The sequence below is a fragment of the Cololabis saira genome, chromosome 14, assembly GCF_033807715.1.
Source record: "Cololabis saira isolate AMF1-May2022 chromosome 14, fColSai1.1, whole genome shotgun sequence".
NCBI lineage: Eukaryota > Metazoa > Chordata > Actinopteri > Beloniformes > Belonidae > Cololabis > Cololabis saira.
The window spans coordinates 30,774,970-30,797,476 of record NC_084600.1 but is presented as its reverse complement, the minus strand read 5'-3'; the positions used below and the strand labels follow the sequence as shown (position 1 = coordinate 30,797,476).

The following is a 22,507-nucleotide window of genomic DNA, read 5'->3' as shown; positions in this document are numbered from 1 at the left end:
GAAAGATGAGCCTGAAAGAAAGAAAGAAAGAAAGATGAGCCTGAAAGAAAGAAAGAAAGAAAGAAAGAAAGAAGGAAGAGCGAAAGAAAGAAAGAAAGAAAGAAAGATGAGCGAAAGAAAGAAAGAAAGAGCGAAAGAAAGAAGAAAGAGCGAAAGAAAGAAAGAAAGAAAGATGAGCCTGAAAGAAAGAAAGAAAGAAAGAAAGAAAGAAGAGCGAAAGAAAGAAAGAAAGAAAGAAAGAAAGAAAGATGAGCGAAAGAAAGAAAGAAAGAAAGAAAGATGAGCGAAAGAAAGAAAGAAAGAAAGAAAGAAAGAAAGAAAGAAAGAAGAGCGAAAGAAAGAAAGAAAGAAAGAAAGAAAGAAAGAAAGAAAGAAAGAAGAGCGAAAGAAAGAAAGAAGAGCGAAAGAAAGAAAGAAAGAAAGAAAGAAAGAAAGAAAGAAAGATGAGCGAAAGAAAGAAAGAAAGAAAGATGAGCGAAAGAAAGAAAGAAAGAAAGATGAGCGAAAGAAAGAAAGAAAGAAAGATGAGCGAAAGAAAGAAAGAAAGAAAGATGAGCGAAAGAAAGAAAGAAAGAAAGATGAGCGAAAGAAAGAAAGAAAGAAAGATGAGCGAAAGAAAGAAAGAAAGAAAGAAAGAAAGATGAGCGAAAGAAAGAAAGAAAGAAAGATGAGCGAAAGAAAGAAAGAAAGAAAGAAAGAAAGAAAGAAAGATGAGCGAAAGAAAGAAAGAAAGAAAGAAAGAAAGAAAGAAAGAAAGAAAGATGAGCGAGCGAAAGAAAGAAAGAAAGAAAGAAAGATGAGCGAGCGAAAGAAAGAAAGAAAGAAAGAAAGATGAGCGAGCGAAAGAAAGAAAGAAAGAAAGATGAGCGAAAGAAAGAAAGAAAGAAGAAAGAAAGAGCGAAAGAAAGAAAGATGAGCGAAAGAAAGAAAGAAAGAAAGATGAGCCTGAAAGAAAGAAAGAAAGAAGAGCGAGCGAAAGAAAGAAAGAAAGAAAGATGAGCGAGCGAAAGAAAGAAAGATGAGCGAAAGAAAGAAAGAAAGAAGAGCGAAAGAAAGAAAGAAAGAAAGAAAGAAAGATGAGCGAAAGAAAGAAAGAAAGAAAGAAAGAAAGAAAGAAAGAAAGATGAGCGAGCGAAAGAAAGAAAGAAAGAAAGAAAGAAAGAAAGATGAGCGAGCGAAAGACCTTCCTTCCTTCCTTCCTTCCTTCCTTCCTTCCTTCCTTCCTTCCTTCCTTCCTTCCTTCCTTCCTTCCTTCCTTCCTTCCTTCCTTCCTTCCTTCCTTCCTTCCTTCCTTCCTTCCTTCCTTCCTTCCTTCCTTCCTTCCTTCCTTCCTTCCTTCCTTCCTTAACCATAAATCAGCTTTACACAAAAACGTCATCAACGGGAATTTATCGTTTTTACCGCAAGATGACAAATTCTTACAGTGGGTGGGTGACGGTTTATCATGAACGGTAAAATATCACCCATTTTAGTCGATGCTAACCCTAACCCCGCCTGAGCTCCTTACCTGGCAGCCAGACAGTAGACGGCGTTGGTGGCTGCGTGGTGGGTTTTGCTTCCTTCTCCGTTGGTGCCGTTGCTCAGAGCGCTGGAGGACGCCGCCGCCACCACCGCCGCCACCGGGGCTTTCGTTGCAGGTCTGGGGACCATGTAGTTGGACGCCCAGGCGGGCTGGTCGGGGGTGGAGGGCAGCGGCCTCCTCTGGAGCCTGGAGGACTCCTGGCCCACCAGGGGAGGGCGCTCCGGGGGCGGGGGGGGCGGCAGCTCTCTGAGGGCTGGAGGAGGAGGTAGAGGCTTGTCTCTGTGAGTGGCCGGGATCTGGGACAGAGCAGGGAGGAGAGGATGGAGTCACGAACCAGCAGAACCACGTTGAAGACGTCAGGAAAGCAGTGAAAGATCTGGATGGGCGGGAAAACTGCAGGGCGGGTCACGAGTCATAAACCACATCTAAAACGTCCAATCAGAACATGGGTGTAAATAAACAGTCGCTGACTACACATACATATACAGCAACATTCTGATGTAAACAGTGGGCTCGTCAGCAGACTTGTGCAGACTGAGAACAAGGGGACGGATCCCAGGAATCAGGCAGAGTTGTCAAAAGTATTCACATTCATTACTCAGGTAGAAGTATAGATACTACAGTTTAAAAATACTCCTGTAGAAGTTGAAGTATCAACTCAAGTTTTTTACTAGTATAAAAGTACTGGTTTCAAAACTACTTAAAGTATAAAAGTAAAAGTAATGTAAGGGGGAAAAAGCCATTAAGGACAAAAGCCATTGAAAATGAATGCATCTTAGTATAATGCAAATATATTAAAGAACCATATATGTGTACTATTGAGCATTAACATGTGTTTCAGAGAGCAGACGCGTACAAACCAATAGGGTGTCGGAATGGTATTATGTTTATACTTCTCATCCAACTACAACCAAATTCACTCTATCCGGATGGAGCAATTTAACTGGATATTTTTTTTTTTCAAGGCCGAAATGAAATAGAGTAACGAGGCTGTTTTTAAAATGTAAGGAGTAAAAAGTACAGATAATTGCGTGAAAATGTAAGGAGTAAAAGTAAAAAGTCGTCTGAAAAATAATGACTCCAGTGAAGTATAGATAACCAAAATTTCTACTTAAGTAAGGTAACAAAGTATTTCTACTTCGTTACTTGACACCTCTGGAATCAGGTCTACTAAAGCCTGCAGGACAACGGCTCCTAAACACCTGGACCTTCTGCTCTGCAGGAACTTCTTTCACTCATTACTTTGAGTCTGTGGCCACAGATGAGGAACCTTTTTGACTGGAGTCAAGCGACTGCTGGTTCTTCTCCTGCTCCATTCTCCCTTCACCCATCAAACTGAACTGATCGCTTACATTTATTGATCCCAGAGGGAAACTACACCGTTGTCGTGGAAATGACTTGCTGCAGCTGTGAGTTGACCACATGCGTCACACTTCAGTTTAGCATCTTCAGCAGTCGCTCAGTGACGTTAATGTTCCCCACAACCTCAGAAACTCCTACGAGGTGTTTTTACAGAAAAGCAGCAGAAACCTCACAGACACGTCAGGCGACCAAACATCTCTTAAAGAAACCCATTTGCCTGATGTGAATAATAATGAGGCATAACAAGACTTCCAGAGTGAACGGACCTGATGATAAATGATTCGGTCCAACTGTCTTATGCAGAAGTTTGTGCCACCTCTTTTAAACCCGTTTTTTTTTTTGTGCTTAAAAACCTAAAGTGTAACAGTTCTGGGTAAGATGATTTAATAGTTATCCTTTCACAGAAAACACTTGGAGTTCAGTTGGTGTTTAGATGAATTCAGCCTCTCAAAGTCAAATTATGTTGATATAAATAAAACAAAAATCCCCGTCTTTCTCCCCCGAGCTGTTTTTCCTCGTTGAGCCGTGACAGAGACAGTATCTCTTTGTTCCATAACGTTTTCACGGACCGACTACAGTGGATTTAGTCTTTTTATCGTCTGCTGAACTCTTATTAGACGGGATCTTCCAGCCGCCGCAGATATGTACCTGCAGGCCTTTAAGACAGACCAGAAAAATGAAGGCTTATCCTTTAGATCTCGTCCCACAACCAGGGGGTCCTCACCTTGGCCGTGGCCCCCGGCCCCAGGGCAGCGTGGGAGCTGGAGGATCTCTGCTGCAGGAGGTCCAGCCGTGGAGGAACCGGAGGCAGCTGAGACACCGGAGACGCTGGCCGCTCCACCTGCACACCCACAAACACCCACAAACACCCGGAGACGTCCAACTCAACGTTCGTCTTTCATGACATTTATGCAAAAATAATAAAAACAAAGTTCACAGCCGTGAGTGACGGGATCCTCCCACCAACGTCTGTAAGCGGCCGTCTCACCTTGCGACAAGCGAGTCTGCTCATGACGAGGTGCTGGTCTTCCAGCCGGTCGTCCTCTTCGTCCTCGTTGGCGGCAGCTTCTGCTCGGCTGGAGGCCTGAAAGCCGGCGAACGAAGCTCCGCCAGCTTTCGGGTGGAAGGGATCCACCACGATGGGCTCCGTGCCTTTAATCTCACAGCGGCAAAACGGGCAGCCCTGACCCTCCGACTCCTGACACGGAAACACAAGCACTGCAACGTTCAGAGCAAGGCCAGCAAACACGAGGCAGAAGTTTAACGCCGTACAGCAATCTAGATATAACCCGGGTATCTGCGGAGAGTACGTTGACCAAGGTGTCGCCTGCAGACGAGACTCTTCCAGAGACATCTGACCGGTAGCTAAAGCTCGAATGAAACTGGGTCACGTGACAAGAAATTATCAAAAAACACAGCAGCAAATCTACTCTGGGATGATGAAAAATTGAAGAGTGACGGTTCTGAAATGACCGGGTCAAAGTCCAGACCTCAACCAGATTTAAGTTCTGGATCTTCAGAGAGCAGAAGTAAGTACCGGTAGTCTTCTTCCACTTCAGTTTCATAATATAAACAATAGCCGGGTGGAAAAAATATTTTATCTGAGGTTTTGTTTTCTTAACAATAAAAGCCACAATGATGTTTTAACAAAAAAAAAGGGGGTAAAAAAAAATGGAATTTTAAATAACATTTAAACTCCCTTAATAACGTCATTAATCATTAGGGAGTTAATCAAAACCACAGTAAACAGACATGATCCGTCTCAACGCTTCTTTCTGATAAAACAAATTCAAAGCAACCGTCAGCAAAATTCAAATGTTTTAACAACCGACAAAGATAAGTGGCCTTTGACCCGTTCACTGGAAAAGAAAAAAACGTTTATATTATCTATAAATGCGAGCAGGAAGTTTGAAAGTTTTCACGTTGTAAATGATGATAAAAGAATAACAAGGACGTAGCTGCAATAAAATCACCCTCTGTGTTGGAAGACAAAAACAAGACAGTTGATTAAAATCATCTGATGCTGTTGGAAATAAAGCTTTAAAACTGGACTTAATTAAAAGTTTAGGGCGGGTAGAGGAGACGGATCTACTGTAATCTGAGCAGCGCAGCTTCACCTGCCAGGCCGTCAGGCAGGAGGTGCACATCAGGTGTCTGCAGGGCTCGATCTTCACGTCCTTGTCGTTCTCTGCGCAGATCTTGCAGAGCTGGAACGTGGAGCCCATCTCACAGTAGAGCTCGTACTGCTCCTGCAGGGACAGGAGAAGAAGACGGGGACGCTTTCAAACACTCACACGAGAACTTTATTCCTCCTAAACCACCACCAACCGTCTCTTCGTGTCAGGCATCACATGGTGTCAATATTGCAGCAAAGCCACGTTAAAGTGCCACAGCTGGATTTCTCCAGGAGTGGGCGAGGCTGGAGGGCAGAAGGCAAACAAACAAACCTGAGTGACTTTGATGTGGTCCTGGGGAGAAGGTTCACACAGCCCTGTGAGGTCCGGGTTCTGCGCTCGGCCGTCCGGGAAAAGGTAGCTGGAGAACCGGCAAACACAAACACGTCAGTACTTTTACTTAGAAGAACTTTCATGCTTCTTTTTTTTTTCCTCTAAAAGGACTCTTCATTGAACATCTTACTGTGTTTTCTGCTCTTATGACAAAAGTCTAATTCATTAGTGTCACCACCAAGCTTTGTTAGAAATGTGCAGATCCTAGGGATGGGCGGTATGGACTAAAAAAATGTATCACGATCATTTCTGGCATTTATTCCGATAACGATAAAAATGACGATAAAAAAAACCTAAACTAACTAAACTACACCAATTAAATATAAAAATCCTGGGCTAAAAACCAATTAAATTAGTACACCTGTACTGCAAAACTTCTTTCTTTCTTTCTTTCTTTCTTTCTTTCTTTCTTTCTTTCTTTCTTTCTTTCTTTCTTTCTTTCTTTCTTTCTTTCTTTCTTTCTTTCTTTCTTTCTTTCTTTCTTTCTTTCTTTCTTTCTTTCTTTCTTTCTTTCTTTCTTTCTTTCTTTCTTTCTTTCTTTCTTTCTTTCTTTCTTTCAGGCTCATTTCTTTCTTTCCTTCCTTCCTTCCTTCCTTAACCATAAATCAGCTTTACACAAAAACATCATCAACAGGAATTTATCGTTTTTACCACGAGATGACAAATTCTTGCCGTGGGGAATTTTTTTGACGGTAAATCGTGAACGGTAAAATATCGCCCATTCCTAGCAGATCCTGAAACTAAAACAGGTCTCAGGAACAGAAACTAACAGCAGCTGAATCTCCGGCTGTAAACGGCTGCCAGTCCACCAACAGACCTGATTTTTTAAATATAGTCCTCGAGTGAAGCTCGTGGGACGGCGGCGGCGGCGGCCTTGTTAGGACGTGGTTTCTGAAAAGTGAGCTTTTATTTTATTTATAGAGCGGTATTAAAGTGCAGAGATGAAGAGATACGGTGCCTTTACAAACAGTCTAAGTAGTCCGTATTAACACAACATGTTATAAAACTATAGTTTTAAATTAATGTTACTCGACTTTACATTGACAATCACGCTGATACTAAAACCCGGATAATTTGGCCCGTTTCTGTTGTACCTGCGTGAGGGCTAAATTAAGGTTAATATTTATGGAACTACTTTGTGAAGCCAGAATAGAGCTGGGTATCATTACTGACCTCCCGATACGATACCGATACACTAGGTCCCAAGACGATACGATTTCCGATACGATATCGATATTCTGGTTGCAATAAGGGAATAACATGATCCTTCCACGCGCCACGTCCGGCCAGAGAAACCCCACCCTGCCTGGTGAAAAGAAGCAGCCTGCTCACTCCTCAAGTAAGGAGGAGACTTGAGCTCAGTGCAGGGCTTCCCGGGGTTGGTAGATGGAGCAATGCCCAGGACTGACTTAGGTAGGAGCACTGGGTGATAAAATGGGGGGGGAAAAAATCGGGATTAAAAAAAAAAAATTTAAATCGATACTTGGATTTATGTATCGATAATCGTTCCTACACATGCATATCGATAAAATATCGATATATCGATATTTTTAACCCACCCCTAAGCCAGAACTGTCAAAGAAATTGGACTTATTTAAAAAACCCTCTAAAGTCGAGTAGATGCTCCATTTCTATACATTTGTCTGTTCAAACGTTTCCATCACGACCCTACACATCTCAGTGTGTCGTTTGCATTTGTGTGGTTGCTTAGTAGTGTTGTTTCGATCGATCGGGCCCGATCACGGCATTTTCAAAACATCGGTATCGGCCAAAAAAGTATCGGGACATACCTGGTTATTAATGTTTTCAATATATATTAAATCGTTTTATATATCGTTGCATTTAACGTCACTTCCGGCCGGCGTCCAGCATCCGGCCGGAAGTGACGAAGTAAGCGAAACTAACATGGTTTACATGTTTGAATTGTGAAATTTTATATCTGTTCATGTTGCATTAAGCTGCTGCTATTCATTTCATGCCATTCAGAATGTTGCACTAAGGTTAAGCCAAAAAGTATTTAAATTTTCTTGTGTTTGTGAGTTTGACTAAATGTCATTCAACTACTTCTTTTGAAGTTAAATGTATTTATTTTTGTTATTGCACTATTCTGCGCTTTTTGTTTTAGTTTACAATTTCATGTTTTTATATTTTATGGCACCAGAGCTGATAAGCTTTGTTGAAATATAAGTCCATGTTGTTCTCCGATGGACAAGAAAAGAAACTTGGGATCATTTGAGTTTTAGTCCTCTTTTCTTTTTTTTTTTTCCAATTCATTGCCAAAATGCATCTGATCGGGAAAAAGTATTGGAAATGTATCGGGAGCCAATAAAAGTGATCGGATCGGGAAAAATCGGGATCGTCAGATACTCAAACTCAAGTGATCGTGACAACCCTAATGCTTAGCAACACATCCACCAGGGGGAGGTGACGAGTCAAATGCCGATGTCAAACATGGTGACGGGAGGTTTTTCAGGACAACAATAAAATCCAGCCAGTCAGCTGCAGGTCGAACCACAACCGCTCCGAAGCAACGCCACTTCTGACCACACGGGGGCGCCAATGTAAGAGCCAATAAATGCTCCTCTAGTGGGATGAACTGGTATGACGACACAGCCGGACCGTCCCCACTCACTGCTGCAGTTTTATCAACACAGCAGATCTAGACGTAAACATGAGGTCAGACGTGGTGTTCTGTACGGGGTCATGTGACTTTCTTACGCGTTACATTTGAAATACTTTTTAAACCTGTAACCTGTAACGGAAAACTCGTGAATCTTTCTGAAATCTGTGGCAGAACATTACATAACACATACATAACACCACGGTACCCACAATACCAAACATATAAATAAAACCTATTTCAGCTGTGCGTCTGCTTGGGCCGTCTCATCAGCTTTAATAACTACCCTGCATGTACCGTAGCTGATCCAGCCAATGACGGCGGTACGCCCCTTAATGAATGCTTTGGTTTGTGGTACGGGCAGTTTCCACGGCGACCCCTGTTATTAGACATAATTCACCCAAGAGTGTAGAGCCTGACACTTTGAAACACGATGAAACTCGACTTACAATCCCTCTCTATATCCATCGATGAGGGCTTGGAAGAGGGGTTTGTTGTGGGGGATGGTCTGCAGGATGTTCCCGTCGGCCGTCACGTAGCCGATGGCCCACTGGCCCAGACGAGTGCAGCTCAGCCTGAAGATGTAGCTGAAAGAGACGACACCGTCAACCAACCCATCCCTCTCAGACTCATCTGAAACTTCCAAGCTCCGGGGACACGAGCCGTGAGCGGGAACCTACCTGCCGGGTTTGTGGATGAACCGGTGCAGCCGAGCCTTGACCTCGTCGTAGGTCAAGAAGGCCATGTAGCCTGGATGCGTGACGGCCAGACTGTTCCAGTTCCTGAGCAGAGACGACCACGGCTACGAAACACACGAGCACACAGACCAATCCTTCACACCACAGGACACAGCCGCCATTTTTCTTCAATTACAGATTAAATATTTGTGCTCGTCACAAGTTAATTGCTCAACACCCCAAGTGTAAAAGTTGCTTTGAGAGGTTCTGAACGGCTAATAACACGAGAGCTGAGTCGGTTCATGAGTGGATCTACGCTCTCGTTGAATCTCCACAGAAGATCCAGGTGGACTCGATGAACCTGACCTCACTGACCCTTCAACCCCGTAACAAAATAAACGCACATCCACAAATACATCCAGAGCTGTCACCACCTTCATTTAGGTTTTTAGAAAGATGATGTCATAGATATTCATATATTCACACATACGTGGAGTTTTGTGTCGCTAACTAACCAGGCTCATGATTTAAGTCTTTAATTTGCTCCACAGCTTCACTCTACAAATTTTAAATCACTTGCTTTTAAAAGTGATGAACTTCCATGATCTCTGTGAAAAGTACAATCAATGACCTCACGGCTCTTTTCTGCACCTTTAATTAAGAGTGATAATCTATATTCATAGCACACGTGTGGCCCCAAAACATTCTGCACACAAACATGGACAAATGACAAATAAATTAGTTAGTTCCTCTCAAAATATGTAAAATAATGTTTCATGCAGGTCTGAAGTTTGTCCTGTAATTAATATCAGACTGTTTAAAAGGTTAAAAGTGTCCCTCTGCTGTCTGGTATCTGGACATGGACCAGGGACAGTTGTCTGAGGAAATCAAGAACCTTCTAGACTAGAAGACCGTCTCCAAGCAGCTGGATGTTTCCGTGACAACAGTTGGACATTTAATTTAGAGGTTTAGGCTCCACAGGACTGAAGACAACCTCCCAGAACACAAGAGGACAAAGTGAAGAGACAGACGTTATGAACGGAAATCAAAGAGTCCAGAACAAAGTGATTGAAGGTGACCTTGAAGGTGGAACCAAAGTGGACCACTGAGGACGACTCAGCTGTTGGAAGAAAAATGCTTATTCACAAGCTGCAAAGCTCCTGGGAGAATGTCCTCTGGACAGATGAGGCAGAATTGGAGCTTTAGGACAAGTCCCATCAGCTCTATGATCACAGATGCTGAAATGAAAAGAAGACTGGATCTACTGTGGAACATGGAGGAGGCTCGGTTCTGTTCTGGAGCTGCTTTGCTGCGTCTGGTACCAGGTATCTTGAATCTGTGCAGGTCCAATGAAACCTCAAGACCCTCAAGAGGTTTTGGAGACAAATGGGCTGCCTAGTAGTCTCATAGGTCCTCTAACACAGTGGTTCTCAAATGGGGGTACGCGAAGGCACTCCAGGGGGTACGTGAGATTTTAAAATATACATATATTTAAAAAGTAGTATCCATGCGAAAAATTTAAAAATAAATATTTCATAAATAATTGAGGAAAATATACGGAAGAGTATTAGGGCCACGTAAAAAAAATAAAAAGAATTCTGAGAAAAAAGTCAGAATTCTGACTTTAATCTCAGAATTCTGAGAAAAAAGTCAGAATTCTGGGCCACTAAAAAAAAAAATAAAAAGAATTCTGGGCCACTAAAAAAAACTAAAAGGAATTCTGGGCCACTAAAAAAAAAAAAAAAAAAAAGAATTCTGAGAAAAAAGTCAGAATTCTGAGAAAAAAGTCAGAATTCTGAGAAAAAAGTCAGAATTCTGACTTTAATCCCAGAATTCTGACTTTTTTCTCAGATTTTTTTTTTTTTTTTTTTTTTTTTTTTAGTGGCCTAGAATTCTGACTTTTTTCTCAGAATTCTGATATTAAAGTCAGAATTCTGACTTTTTTCTCAGAATTCTTTTTATTTTTTTAAGTGGCACTAATACTCTTCCGTAAAAATATAAGTCTAAATTCATAAAATGAATTTTATCTTCAGGAGTAGGCTATTCAACGTATTATCCTAAAACCCCAGAGTATCCCCCACACCAGGATGGTTCCACCTAACCTGTCAATCACCTGGCTTCCCCTGTCAATCACTTGGACCAACGATGGAGTCGTGGTTGAAGCGTAGCAGCAATATTTTTATGTTTATAAATCAGTTACTGATGGCACAGTGCTCTGTTTTAGGTCTTTTTTTTTACAACCAAAAGTGCTTTGCGCTGGTTAGGGGGTACTTGGCTGAAAAAATATTTCACAGGGGGTACATCACTGAAAAAAGGTTGAGGACCACTGCTCTAACACCATAACAACCCAAAACACACGACTAAAACCAGCCAAGAACCACTCAGAACCAAACACTGGACCATTCTGTGTGTCCTACGAGTCCTGATCTACAACCTGCTGGACATCTGTGGAAACATCTGGAACCTGCGCTCTGGAGACGCTCGACGTGTCTTGAAAACGCTCTGCGTGCATGTTGGATGAGAGATTAGCAGTTTATTTTGTCTTCTAATACCACAGAAAGCTGGCAGTGACCTCTGGGTCGTGGCAGGCCCGGTACCCTCGACAGACGTGTTACCTGGAAGAGTCTGGTGAAGATGTCAAACTCAAACACGGAGATGTAGTCGTTGCAGGTGAGGTCGATGGTGGATTTGAGCGCCATGGCCTCCAGACCCGAACTGATGGGGTGAAACTCGTGCAGAGCCTGACGAAATGTCCTCCAAGGTACGATGGTCCTGCGTGGAGACGGGAGGGATGGGAGGAGACCGTTTGGTAGGAACCACTCTCTCTAGTTCAACTGGTTTACTCAGACTGAACTGAAGGTAAAACTAGTTCAAATAAACAATCTACAGAAGTAGGTTTAAAGTCCAACACCATATCAGGTTTTATTATTCAACTGCAGTGTTTATCTGTTGATCAATATTCATCTAAAACCGTAAACCATGGAGTTCCTCAAGGCTCCCAAAGGTTTTCGGTCCAACACCTTTTAATATTTCAATGTTTTATTGCTGCCTTGTGATGTACAGTCAGAACCTTTATGAACTCTTTAGATATTAAACTACAGATGAGAACTCTTCTGCAGCTCGATCAGGACAGAAGTTCAACTTTAAAAGCTGGTCCTGAAGATCGAGAGAGAGAGAGAGAAACCAAATTAAATCAGTGACCTCTGACACCGAGTCCAACCAAGAAATTAAGTTAAAAAAAATAAAAGTAATCCTGGACTCAGTTTTTTAATTTAAGCTTCATATCAAACCGTCACTAAAAATAGCTTTTAATCAGCTGAAAAACATTTCCAGAGGAGGAGCGTTCTCTGGGGACGACACGGGGACACTGGTCCACGCATCACATGTAGATGATCTTCTCTCTGGTCTCATTAAGACAATAAACTCACAGTTGCTTCAAAACAGAAACAAAAAAACAGAACTGGAGCGCAAATAACAGGAATCTTTGTCGTGGCCACGCATTTCCTTCAGGACTGATTTTAAAATCCTCCCTCTCTTTTAGAAAACTAGAAAAATACATTTTTAACCAGAACGGTTCCTGGGATCCTCAGGTCATCTGGTGGCAGTTTTAATTGTTTCCAGAGTGAGTTTAAAAACACCTTGAAGTATATTTCCATGCATAAACCTGAGGTCCATGTTTGTGGGACATAGACCAGAAGACACGTGCATCTATGTGGGTAAATGTGCGTTAGCTGGATGTGTTTTGGTTGTTGAAGCAGTTTTTATTTATTTACTTATCCGACCATTTCTATTGCTTCCGTTATAATCCTGCAAAGCACTTTGCGCTGCACGGGCTGCATGAAAACGTGCTTCACTGCTAACTAAAGTTTGATCGATTGAGACTCACTTGTCCCCAAAGGACCTTCTCCAAAATTCAGCCGCGTCAGCTTTGGTGATCCTGAAGTTGTCGCCCTGAAAAAGGCCGTTGGGGAAGACGGCCTTCAGCTCCGCGAGCATGTGACTGAAGATGAGCGACAGCTTCGTGAGGTTACGCCTGCGTCAGAGGACAGAGGGACAGGAAACGAAATGGAGAAAACAGCGAGAATTTAGTTACTGATCAAAATCAAACCACAATCGCCAAGATTAAATAAATCCATCAGTCTTCACCTTCAACTGCAGAAAGGGCTTTAACGAAGAACATCGTTCAGACTCTTAAACATACGTGTTTAAGTTAATCAGCCTCATACTTTGCTATACATTAATCATAATAATCTACCTTTTAAGATGCTACCATTCTAGTAAACATTAAATGAGAATGAAGTGACTGCATTCTCAGATTCAATCATCTGAGTAAAATCAGCCTGATCAGATTTTATCTTCTTCTTCTCTTTAAATCCAGCTTTGATGATTCATTTAACAGAACTGATCTCTGGTGGCAGATTGCACTCGCAACCCAACATTTACAAGGAAGTGCTCGATAAAAATTAGAGTCAGAGGAAGGATGAACTTTAGCTTAGTAACGACTTTCTGAGAAACGGGAAGTGGAATCTGATTGTGACACTAATTAAACCTCCGTCAGACGTTTCTCGAATTTTACTTCAGCTCACATGATGGCTCTAGGTTTTTGTTTTTTGTTGTGGTTTTAAATGTCATAGATTTAATTTGATGATGACGATGGAAAACGTAAGAAAAACAGAAACGCTGATCGGACATGTAATCGTGTGACCCGCTTTAATTGTGGTTTTGTTTTTAGAAAGAGGAACGCTTCTCTTTTTAAATAAACCAGACTGGATGTAAAAGTTTCCACTTGCGCGTCTGAACGGTAAAAACCTAACGTAGGAGGTGATGTTCAGGTGACAGAGCGCAGAGACAGCTGCAGCAGCAGATTAGAGCTCGTCGTTCAATCACGACCATAAGGGATTATTTATCGATTGGAAGTCAAGACAAATGCTGATTATTTCTGTACCATCTAGGAATGGGCGATATTTTACCGTTCACGATAAACCGTCAAAAAAATTCCTCACGATAAGAATTTGTCATCTTGCAGTAAAAACGATGAAGGAAGGAAGGAAGGAAGGAAGGAAGGAAGGAAGGAAGGAGAGAGCAGGAGGAAGGAAGGAAGGAAATGAGCCTGAAAGAAAGAAAGAAAGAAAGAAAGAAAGAAAGAAAGAAAGAAAGAAAGAAAGAAAGAAAGAAAGAAAGAAAGAAAGAAAGAAAGAAAGAAAGAAAGAAAGAAAGAAAGAAAGAAAGAAAGAAAGAAAGAAAGAAAGAAAGAAAGAAAGAAAGAAAGAAAGAAAGAAAGAAAGAAAGAAAGGATAAATTGATGACGTTTTTGTGTAACAAACATGGCGGATCTGAGAGCGAGATAGATTTATAGTTAAAAAGATGGAGTTAAATTGGTATTTTTTTATCGTCATTTTTATCGTTATCGGGATAAATGCCAGAAATTATCGTGATACATTTTTTAGTCCATACCGCCCATCCCTAGTGCCATCTGCTGCTCGTCTGGGTTCAACCTTCTGTGTCCAGAAGGTTCCTCTCACCTGGGCTGGGAGTTCTCCTCAAACATCCTCTCCTTGGTCTCCTTGAAGAGGCTCATGGTCTGCTTGGTCTTGTTGGTCAAGTTGTCGATGACCACGCGGAAGTACTCGTTCTCCCCCAGGATCTCCATCTTGCCCTCGTACCGAGACAGGATGGTGCGCAGGTGCTGGTAGGTATCCGGCAGCAGGTCCAGGATGTAGGGAGGGCTGTTCTTCAGCGCCACCTTGGGGTTCTGGCACAAACGCACCACCTGGAATCGAAAAACAACAGCCGGTGGACTCTTAACACGCAGGAAACAACAACAGCACCCCGGTAAAGCATCCTCTCTACTGGCGATGAATAACACGAGGAACAAACGGCTGCAGGGTCAAGAACCTCATCCTAACGAGACCCTGGACCTCAAGCTTCCCCGCTACTCGCTGGCCTTCAACTCGAGCCGCTCAATCTTTTTTAAATTGATACATAACTGAAGATCGTTTCCACCTAAACAACAACTGCAGCATCAAGTTGATCGTAAAAAGATGAGAACAAGGTTTTCCACCAAAAACGGGCGTCAGAAACCAGGATCACCTTGAGGAATTCTGATTTGATAATGTCTAAAGTAAAGTACACTGATTAAACTACACGTTTTTACTGACTGCGAAGAGTCTGTCTATCGCCTTAATCAACCAAACCATTCCTGAGATATGGCCTTGTAAACAGTTTAGCAACCGATCTGCAACTGGAGACAAAAAGAGGTCAACTGATGCAAACGCCCAAAACAGGTATATTGAGAGGAAATAACACATTTACTGAAATCTATGAGAAAATAAAACAAGTGTCCCGAAAAACCCCAGTAGCACCAAAATGACTAATTCAGGAAGTCCGTGTAAACATAAAACCTTAAAAAAGAAAAAAAAAAACCTCAGAAAAATCACTTTTGATGCAATAAATGATGACGTGCGCTCTCAAGAGAAATATTTTGTTTTATTTTTCCCCGCACTCCGCCATAATCGGCTCTTAATAGCTTAAATTTATATTTCGGAAATCTTGCATGCATTACCTTTATTTTGATACCAAATTTAATGAAATAAACCAAACTTATCTGAGGACACACTTAAACACATATTCCGTCAGTTTTCCAGGTGAATCATCTCCCACCTCGCGTTCACTTTTCTTCCTGATTTGGTTTTAAACTCTTAGTTATAATATATGATTTAATCATAAAAATATATTTCCAATTAAATATATAACCCACAAAAGACCCTAATAAGAGGTTTAATGTTTGTTTTTTAAAATCTGACAACAGGCCCAAGCATTCTGACACAACTCAGCTAACTGAGGTTCATTTAGACTTTACTTTTGTTTTCTGAGTGGATATAAAGATAAGATAAGATAAGATAATCCTTTAATTGTCCCACAGAGGGGAAATTTGCAAAAAAAGCTGAGGTCATCAGATATTTCTACTCAGATTTGGGCGTGTGACGTCACCAAAACCAGTGAATAAATAAATAGAAACAGGGTTCTCTTGAATGTGCTGTCCTGGATGCTCTCATGCACAGAAATGTTTATTATTTTATAATATTCTTCATTTGTCAATAAGAGAGGAAGTAAAGGAAGTCTCGGTTGAGAAGCATTTACTCTATAATTTGGAGTATTTACATTTTCCTGATGAGGAAACGAGTCCAAACTTGCTGTTCTTTTGCCAAAACAATAAAAGGTTACTTTACCGTGACGTGTTTGCAAACACACACGATCGACCAATTTTAGAAAACGTGTGCAGAAATGACACGGAAACCTCAAACCGACAGACAACAAACTCTCTTCACCAGGTTTAGACAGAAGCCCTCACAAATGCTTCCTGTGGTAATTACCATGTAGGTTCTCGCCCTAAAACGCTGTAAACTTTAATTATGCGCCATCCCCCAGCTGACGAGCACATGACCCAGGTAGGATACGTCTTAAAGCCTCAAACGGCAAAAAAGGATTAGACACAGCCATAAAGACACATCCTGGATGTGAGAGTGAGGTTGCACAGCGCACGCATACCAAAGTCTGGTCTTATCTGACGCAGCCTCTCGGCTCCTACTCCAGCCCTCCTGAGTTAATACCTTGTGAAGTCTTGTCTCATCATCTCTCTCTTCTTTCTACTTTTATCTCCATCTCAGATACAGCTGACTGCCAGAGATAAACTGGAGCAGCGGCAGTAATGAACGGAAGCAAACTCTGTCCAGACCGACGTAAACAGCTCCTCCACAGCACGACTGAAGACGGGTTTCATCTACAGTTTAACGTGTCCATAATGCATCAGGGACAATATTATCAGGGTTTATACAGCAATCCTTATGTTAAATTTAATACCAATTTAATACCTTTTTCACTACCTTCAGATTTTTTTTTAAAAACTGTCACAACATTAAGTGTTAATCACGGACCTTTTAATATTAATACAGATTTTGAACTATAGAACACTATACAGAACAGATTTATAGACTCATTGATGTCGACCAGATGTTTCACATTTATATCACTTTGTGAATGACAATAAAATAGACTGATTAAAATCTAAAAGGTAAAAAATAATACCAATTTAAAAAAAATAACACCTCTGACAGTGAATTTAACACTTTTAATGGCCTTAAATTTGGCAATTTTCATTTATCACTTTTTAATACTTTTTAAAACCCCGCGGAAACCCTGATTATGCTTGTTTTTATATTACAGTCTGAACATCTTCCTTTAAACTTGTCTAACAATTTTATGCAATGGTACTTTAATTTTTCTTATTTTTTTTAAAAAAAACAACGAAAACTTGCACAACCACAAGCATAAACTGCAGTAAATGTCACTGTGCTGTTAAAAAAAGGAAGGATCATTGGGCAATAGAGACCTCCAAAAAAGAAGATGTTTTGTCAGTTTGCTGGACTGGAGCGTTCAGATGTGTGCCTAAACAAGAGGAAAAGACATCAGAAACGGCCATAGAGAAATGGCTGTTTGTGCATAGCATTCTGGGAAAGCTTATAAAACTAGTACCAAACAATCTGGAGCCCAATTTTCCACCCTGAAAAATAAGCTAACCTGAAATAATTTAAGAAAACTTGTCAAACTTCCCAGAAGTGAATGTTCCAGCAAAGTCGCCACACGGTGATGTTTGTGCAAAGCTCAGAAAAATACATAAAAGACCAAGAACTACATCTCAGAGCTCGGAGGTCTGCCAGAGGTTAAAGTCCATGATGCCAAAGTAACGGACGACTGGACGGGCTTATTTTGTTTGGAAGCGTTTCAGGTAAAAAAAAAAAAAACAACAACCCTCTTCTGTCTAAAAGGAACATGGAAACACGACTGAGGTTCACAAAACTGCATTTGCACCAGCATCAAGACTTCTGGAACAATCTATGGACAGATGAGACCAAAGTGGAGTGGTTTGGTCTTAGCATCCAGAAAGACCTCATTCCCACTGCCACACTGGTGGAGGGGTCAGGATTTGGAGACGTGTTGGCGTGACCGGGTGGACCGTGAACTCCCCTGCAGACCAGAGTCTTGTAGAGACACATGTGAGGACATCTGGCTGAAACTGAGTCATCTGACAGGAAATGATCCCAAACACAGCGACCAGAATAGCTGGAGAATTAAAGAAAACTGTGACCAAAAAAACCTCCAGAAAGCTGTGTGTCACCGAATAAGTCAGACAGGAAACCACTATAGCTGGTGCTGCCAGAGGTGGATGTACAAGTTATTGATCATTGGGGTACTTAGTGTTGCCACAATGATTTCTTTGTTTAGCTTAATTTATGTTCAATAAATAAATGCATTAGTGACTACAGACAGGAGATGGATTAAATGAAGGCGAACCAGCTTATTTACATAGTTGCATGCTTAATTATACAGGACTGTCTCAGAAAATTAGAATATTCTGATAAAGTTCTTTATTTTCTGTAATGCAATTAAAAAAACAAAAATGTCATACATTCTGGATTAATTACAAATCAACTGAAATATTGCAAGCCTTTTATTATTTTATTATTGCTGATTATGGCTTACAGTTTAAGATTAAGATTCCCAGAATATTCAAATTTTTTTAGATAGGATATTTGAGTTTTCTTAAGCTGTAAGCCATGATCAGCAATATTAAAATAATAAAAGGCTTGCAATATTTCAGTTGATTTGTAATTAATCCAGAATGTATGACATTTTTGTTTTTGTAATGGCATTACAGAAAATCACAATATTCTAATTTTCTGAGACAGTCCTGTATGTTCCTCATTCAAGGTTGTTAAAAAAAAATACTGCTATAATATCGTATCGTTATCGTGACCTCAGTATCGTACCGTATTGTGAGATTAATGTATCGGTACACCACTACTTAATTATAATGTAATTTTAGGTGAAACAGGATTATTATTTTTTTTCTTTATTATTATCATCCTCACATCTTACATTACACAGCTGGTGTACAATTGGTTTACAATTGTTGTCAGGGAGAAAGAAAAACATCAGCATGTCAAAACATAGCTGTTGTGTAATGTTGAAAGAAACAAAACCTGCGTATTTATATTTTTTAAGGAAAAACGAACAAACAGAACTAACTAAAGACAAACAAAAAAAAAATGATGATGAATCAAAACGGGATGTATGGGCTTGTAACAGCGACTACATTCAGTTGTAGGGAGACCAAACTACAATATTATAAGGGTTTGGATATTCACACACACATAAAATTATGTGTTTTACTCGTAACTGGGAATAATCAAAGCCTCTACTGCACATCCCGCTGTTCCTTCTGATTATTGTTTCTTGTTTTTGTTTTGTATTACCTAGCTTATTCTATTTGTCTCATCACCTTTTTAGTCTCTCTCGGTGCAAAATAACAGTAATTCCCCCCTTTTCTTTTTTTACAATCTTCCCTACAAAGTACTGCTTCTTACCTGTATGTCATTCAATGTTATATGAATTTAAAAAAGGTCTCCAATGTAAACAAGTGTAATGCTTTCTTGGAATAATGCCTTTTTTATCTTTTATGGTGTGGTCTGCTGGAGCAGCAGCATCACAGCAGCAGAGAGGAAGAGACTGGACAAGGTGGTGAGGAAAGCCGGCTCTGTCCTGGGCTGCAGTCTGGACCGGGTGGAGGTGGTGGGGGACAGTAGGATGGTGGCTAAGCTGTCCTCCATCATGGACAATGTCTCCCACCCCCTTCATGAGACTGTCAGAGCCCTGGAGAGCTCCATCAGTGACCGGCTTCGTCACCCACGATGCACCACCGAGAGGCATCGCAGGTCCTTCCTCCCCGCTGCCATCAGACTGTATAACCAGGCCTGCTCTCAGTAGCCAGTGGACAATAATATGACAATAAGATGTGCAATAATATAAGATGTGCAATATCTGCCAATCTGCCAGTCTACCTCACAACACTCCACCTGCTTTTTCTGCACAGTTTCTTCTTTCAACCAACTGTATATACTGTTCATATTCTGTGGTTATACATATTATATATGTATCTTTTTGTATTTTTCTATATATTTTTTATTTCTGACTTTTTAGTCTTTTTACCCCTCCTCTACATGTGTGTGCTAAGTGTACTGCTGCCAACAAAATAAGTTTCCCCACTGAGGGAGAAAATAAAGGATATCTTATCTTATCTTTAGTTGACTTTGTATCAGCGAATCTGTACTGTCATGAAACTGTACCTGATCCTATGCAATTCTTCTAATAAATTCTTCAACCAATCAATCAATGCAAGGGGATTTTAATGCCAGTTAACGGATCTGTGGTGATGAACTTCCGTCCTCCAGAGTTTCCTGGTTCCAGCTTAATATTTGACCGGATCTCTCAAGGCTGATTTATGGTTCCGCGTTACACCAACGCAGAGCCTACGCCGTCCCCTACGGCGTACCTCTGCGTTGTGTAACGCGGAACCATAAATCAGCCTTTACACCAACGCAGTTAAATCGACGCAGAGCCTACGCCGTAGGGTTACGGCGTACCCTACGCCGTAGGCTCTGCGTCGCTTTGACGCGGAAGCATAACTCCGGCTTTAACCGTCCCCCACCTTGTCCATGAGTTTCCAGCACTTCTCCACCATCTTCTTGTCCACCGGGCTGGGCTGGTGCTGGTGCGGCGGCTGCTGGTGCGGCTGGAAGGCGTCCTTCATCAGGCCGATCAGCCCGGCGCCGCGCCGCGCGTTCCCGGCCATGGCCCCGCTGCTGGTTCTGAGGGGAGGGCTGGTTCTGTCCGAGGGGAACAAAAAAAGAAAAAAAAAACAAAAAAAAAAAAAGAAGGAACCCCGATGGCCGCCGAGCTACATTACTGGCTCCCGCTGCGGTTCCGGGGCAGGCATCGCCGGGTCTGCCCGAGCCGTCTGCTGTCCCGGTGCCGGCGGGCTGAGCCTCGCTGAGAAAACCAGCCCTGGTGTTTTAATAAAGCACACGGAGAGATTAACAAACAGGTCGAGCAACAGATCAGCCAACAGCGAGCCAGCGGCTAAAGTAAACACGGATGTCCGGCCGGACCTTCACAATAAGAGTCTGTGCAGACTTTCACAATAAGAGCCCTGTTATATTATAATGACAGCCCTGCTGGACTTGCAGGGTAATGCTGCGTTCCATTTACCTCGGAAGTCGGAACTGGCAACTGGGAATGACGTCACAGCCGAGTTATCAGCGTTCCAGTTACAAAGTAGGTAAACAAGTTTGTAGTTCGCATATACCACATGAAAAATGTAAATTACACTATAGCAGCATATATATGCCGAACAATACTTGTATACGACTGATTTAGTGTGACCAAAACTAGAATGAAGTGCTACGAATTTTTACAGAGCTTTCTTTTACTGTTTACAACCGGGGCAGCCATCTTGGAATGTGAACTCGGGGGTGGTGAAGACTCTCCCACTTTCCCAGTGGGAAATCCCACTTCGAGGGGCGTTCCAGTTGAAAATTCCAACTGGGAACTAGGAAATCCCCACTTCCGAGGACAAATGGAACGCGGCATAAGAAAACATATTTGAGAGGGGAAGGTTTTTTTATTGTGCACTTCGAGAAAAAAGTCGAAATGTCGAGATGTTGAAATACAATTTCAAGAATAAAGTCAAAATTTCGTGAATAAGTCGAAATTTAGCCTTTTTTCCTCAACATTTCAACTTTATTCACGACATTTTGACTTTTTTCTCAACATTTTGACTTTTTTCTCGAAATTGTACTTCAACATTAATCTGGACATTTCGACTTTTTTCTCGAAATTGTAATTCAACTTTATTCTGGACATTTCGACTTTTTTTCGAAATTGTACTTCAACATTAATCTCGAGATTTCGACTTTTTTCTCGTCATTTCGACTTTTTTTCTTGAAGTGCACAATGAAAAAAAAAACTTCCTCTAAAATATTATTTTTATTTTTCTCCTGCCTGGCCCTAATACTCTTCCGTAGAAGAGTATTAGGGCCATGCAGGAGATTAAATATTTGAGAGGGGAAGGTTTTTTTTATTGTGCTACTTCGAGAAAAAGTGCAAAGAAAAAAAACCAAAGTTGGATACAAGCACCCAACCAACCAATTATTTATAGACACAAATGAGCTCAAATTTATTGAACTGGTGGACTTCAAAACTGCACAGATTATGTTCAAAATCAACAATAACATGCTGCCAGACTGTATCCAAAACATGTTTAATTTAAGACAAAGCCATTACAACCTCAGAGAGGAGAGCATATACAGGAAATCAAAAATCAGAACCAACACAAAACTGAGATGCACTACCGGGGGCGCGTGGATGTATGCAATAAGTTGGAGAGGGATTTGAAATGATGTAGAACCTTAACCTTATTTAAAAAAAACATTGAAAAGAAAGATGATTTCTCTATATCAAATTATTGAGTGGTGATGCTTGCTATGTTGATTTGGGTATTCATTTAATTGGTGATTTGATTTGATGAAGGAAACATGTAGAATGCACCTTTTATTTTTTTATTTCTTGAGGAATCTTTGTTATCGCCATGGAGGCAATTTGTTTTACTGGCAGTCTTATCTCTTACTTCTTGCTTTTATTACTTATAACATGTTATTACTTTAAATAATCTTTTTGAGGGTAGGCAATGAATAAGCTTTGCTTCAGCCTACACCTTTTTTGGTCTAGATGTTATTTGTATATTGGAAACATTTTTGTAATGTTTTCTTTGAACAGTGTATTCGTTTCCTTGTTGTCATTTTTATTCTTTTTTTGTGATGTCATGACCGAAATAAACTAAACTAAACTAAATTAAAAAAGTCAAAATGTCGAGATTAATGTTGAAATACAATTTCGAGAAAAAAGTCAAAATGTCGATATTAAT

The 22,507-nt window shown here is 41.0% G+C and overlaps 1 protein-coding gene across 2 annotated transcripts in view; it reads right to left on the bottom strand.

The window, feature by feature from the left end:
* LOC133459949 (E3 ubiquitin-protein ligase CBL-like) overlaps positions 1-20,650 on the bottom strand; it is a 29,912-nt gene extending 9,262 nt beyond the window's left edge. For both annotated transcript variants that reach the window (XM_061740377.1, XM_061740378.1), the window contains exons 1-11: positions 20,234-20,650; positions 14,211-14,458; positions 12,575-12,721; positions 11,304-11,460; positions 8,692-8,813; positions 8,461-8,598; positions 5,332-5,419; positions 5,002-5,133; positions 3,873-4,082; positions 3,609-3,725; positions 1,508-1,818 (exon numbers count right to left, since the gene is read on the bottom strand). In XM_061740377.1, coding sequence (XP_061596361.1) covers positions 1,508-1,818; positions 3,609-3,725; positions 3,873-4,082; positions 5,002-5,133; positions 5,332-5,419; positions 8,461-8,598; positions 8,692-8,813; positions 11,304-11,460; positions 12,575-12,721; positions 14,211-14,458; positions 20,234-20,377 — 1,814 coding nt within the window. In that variant the 5' untranslated portion in view covers positions 20,378-20,650. The remainder of the gene's footprint in view (positions 1-1,507; positions 1,819-3,608; positions 3,726-3,872; positions 4,083-5,001; positions 5,134-5,331; positions 5,420-8,460; positions 8,599-8,691; positions 8,814-11,303; positions 11,461-12,574; positions 12,722-14,210; positions 14,459-20,233) is intronic.
* Between the last annotated feature and the right edge of the window lie 1,857 nt (positions 20,651-22,507).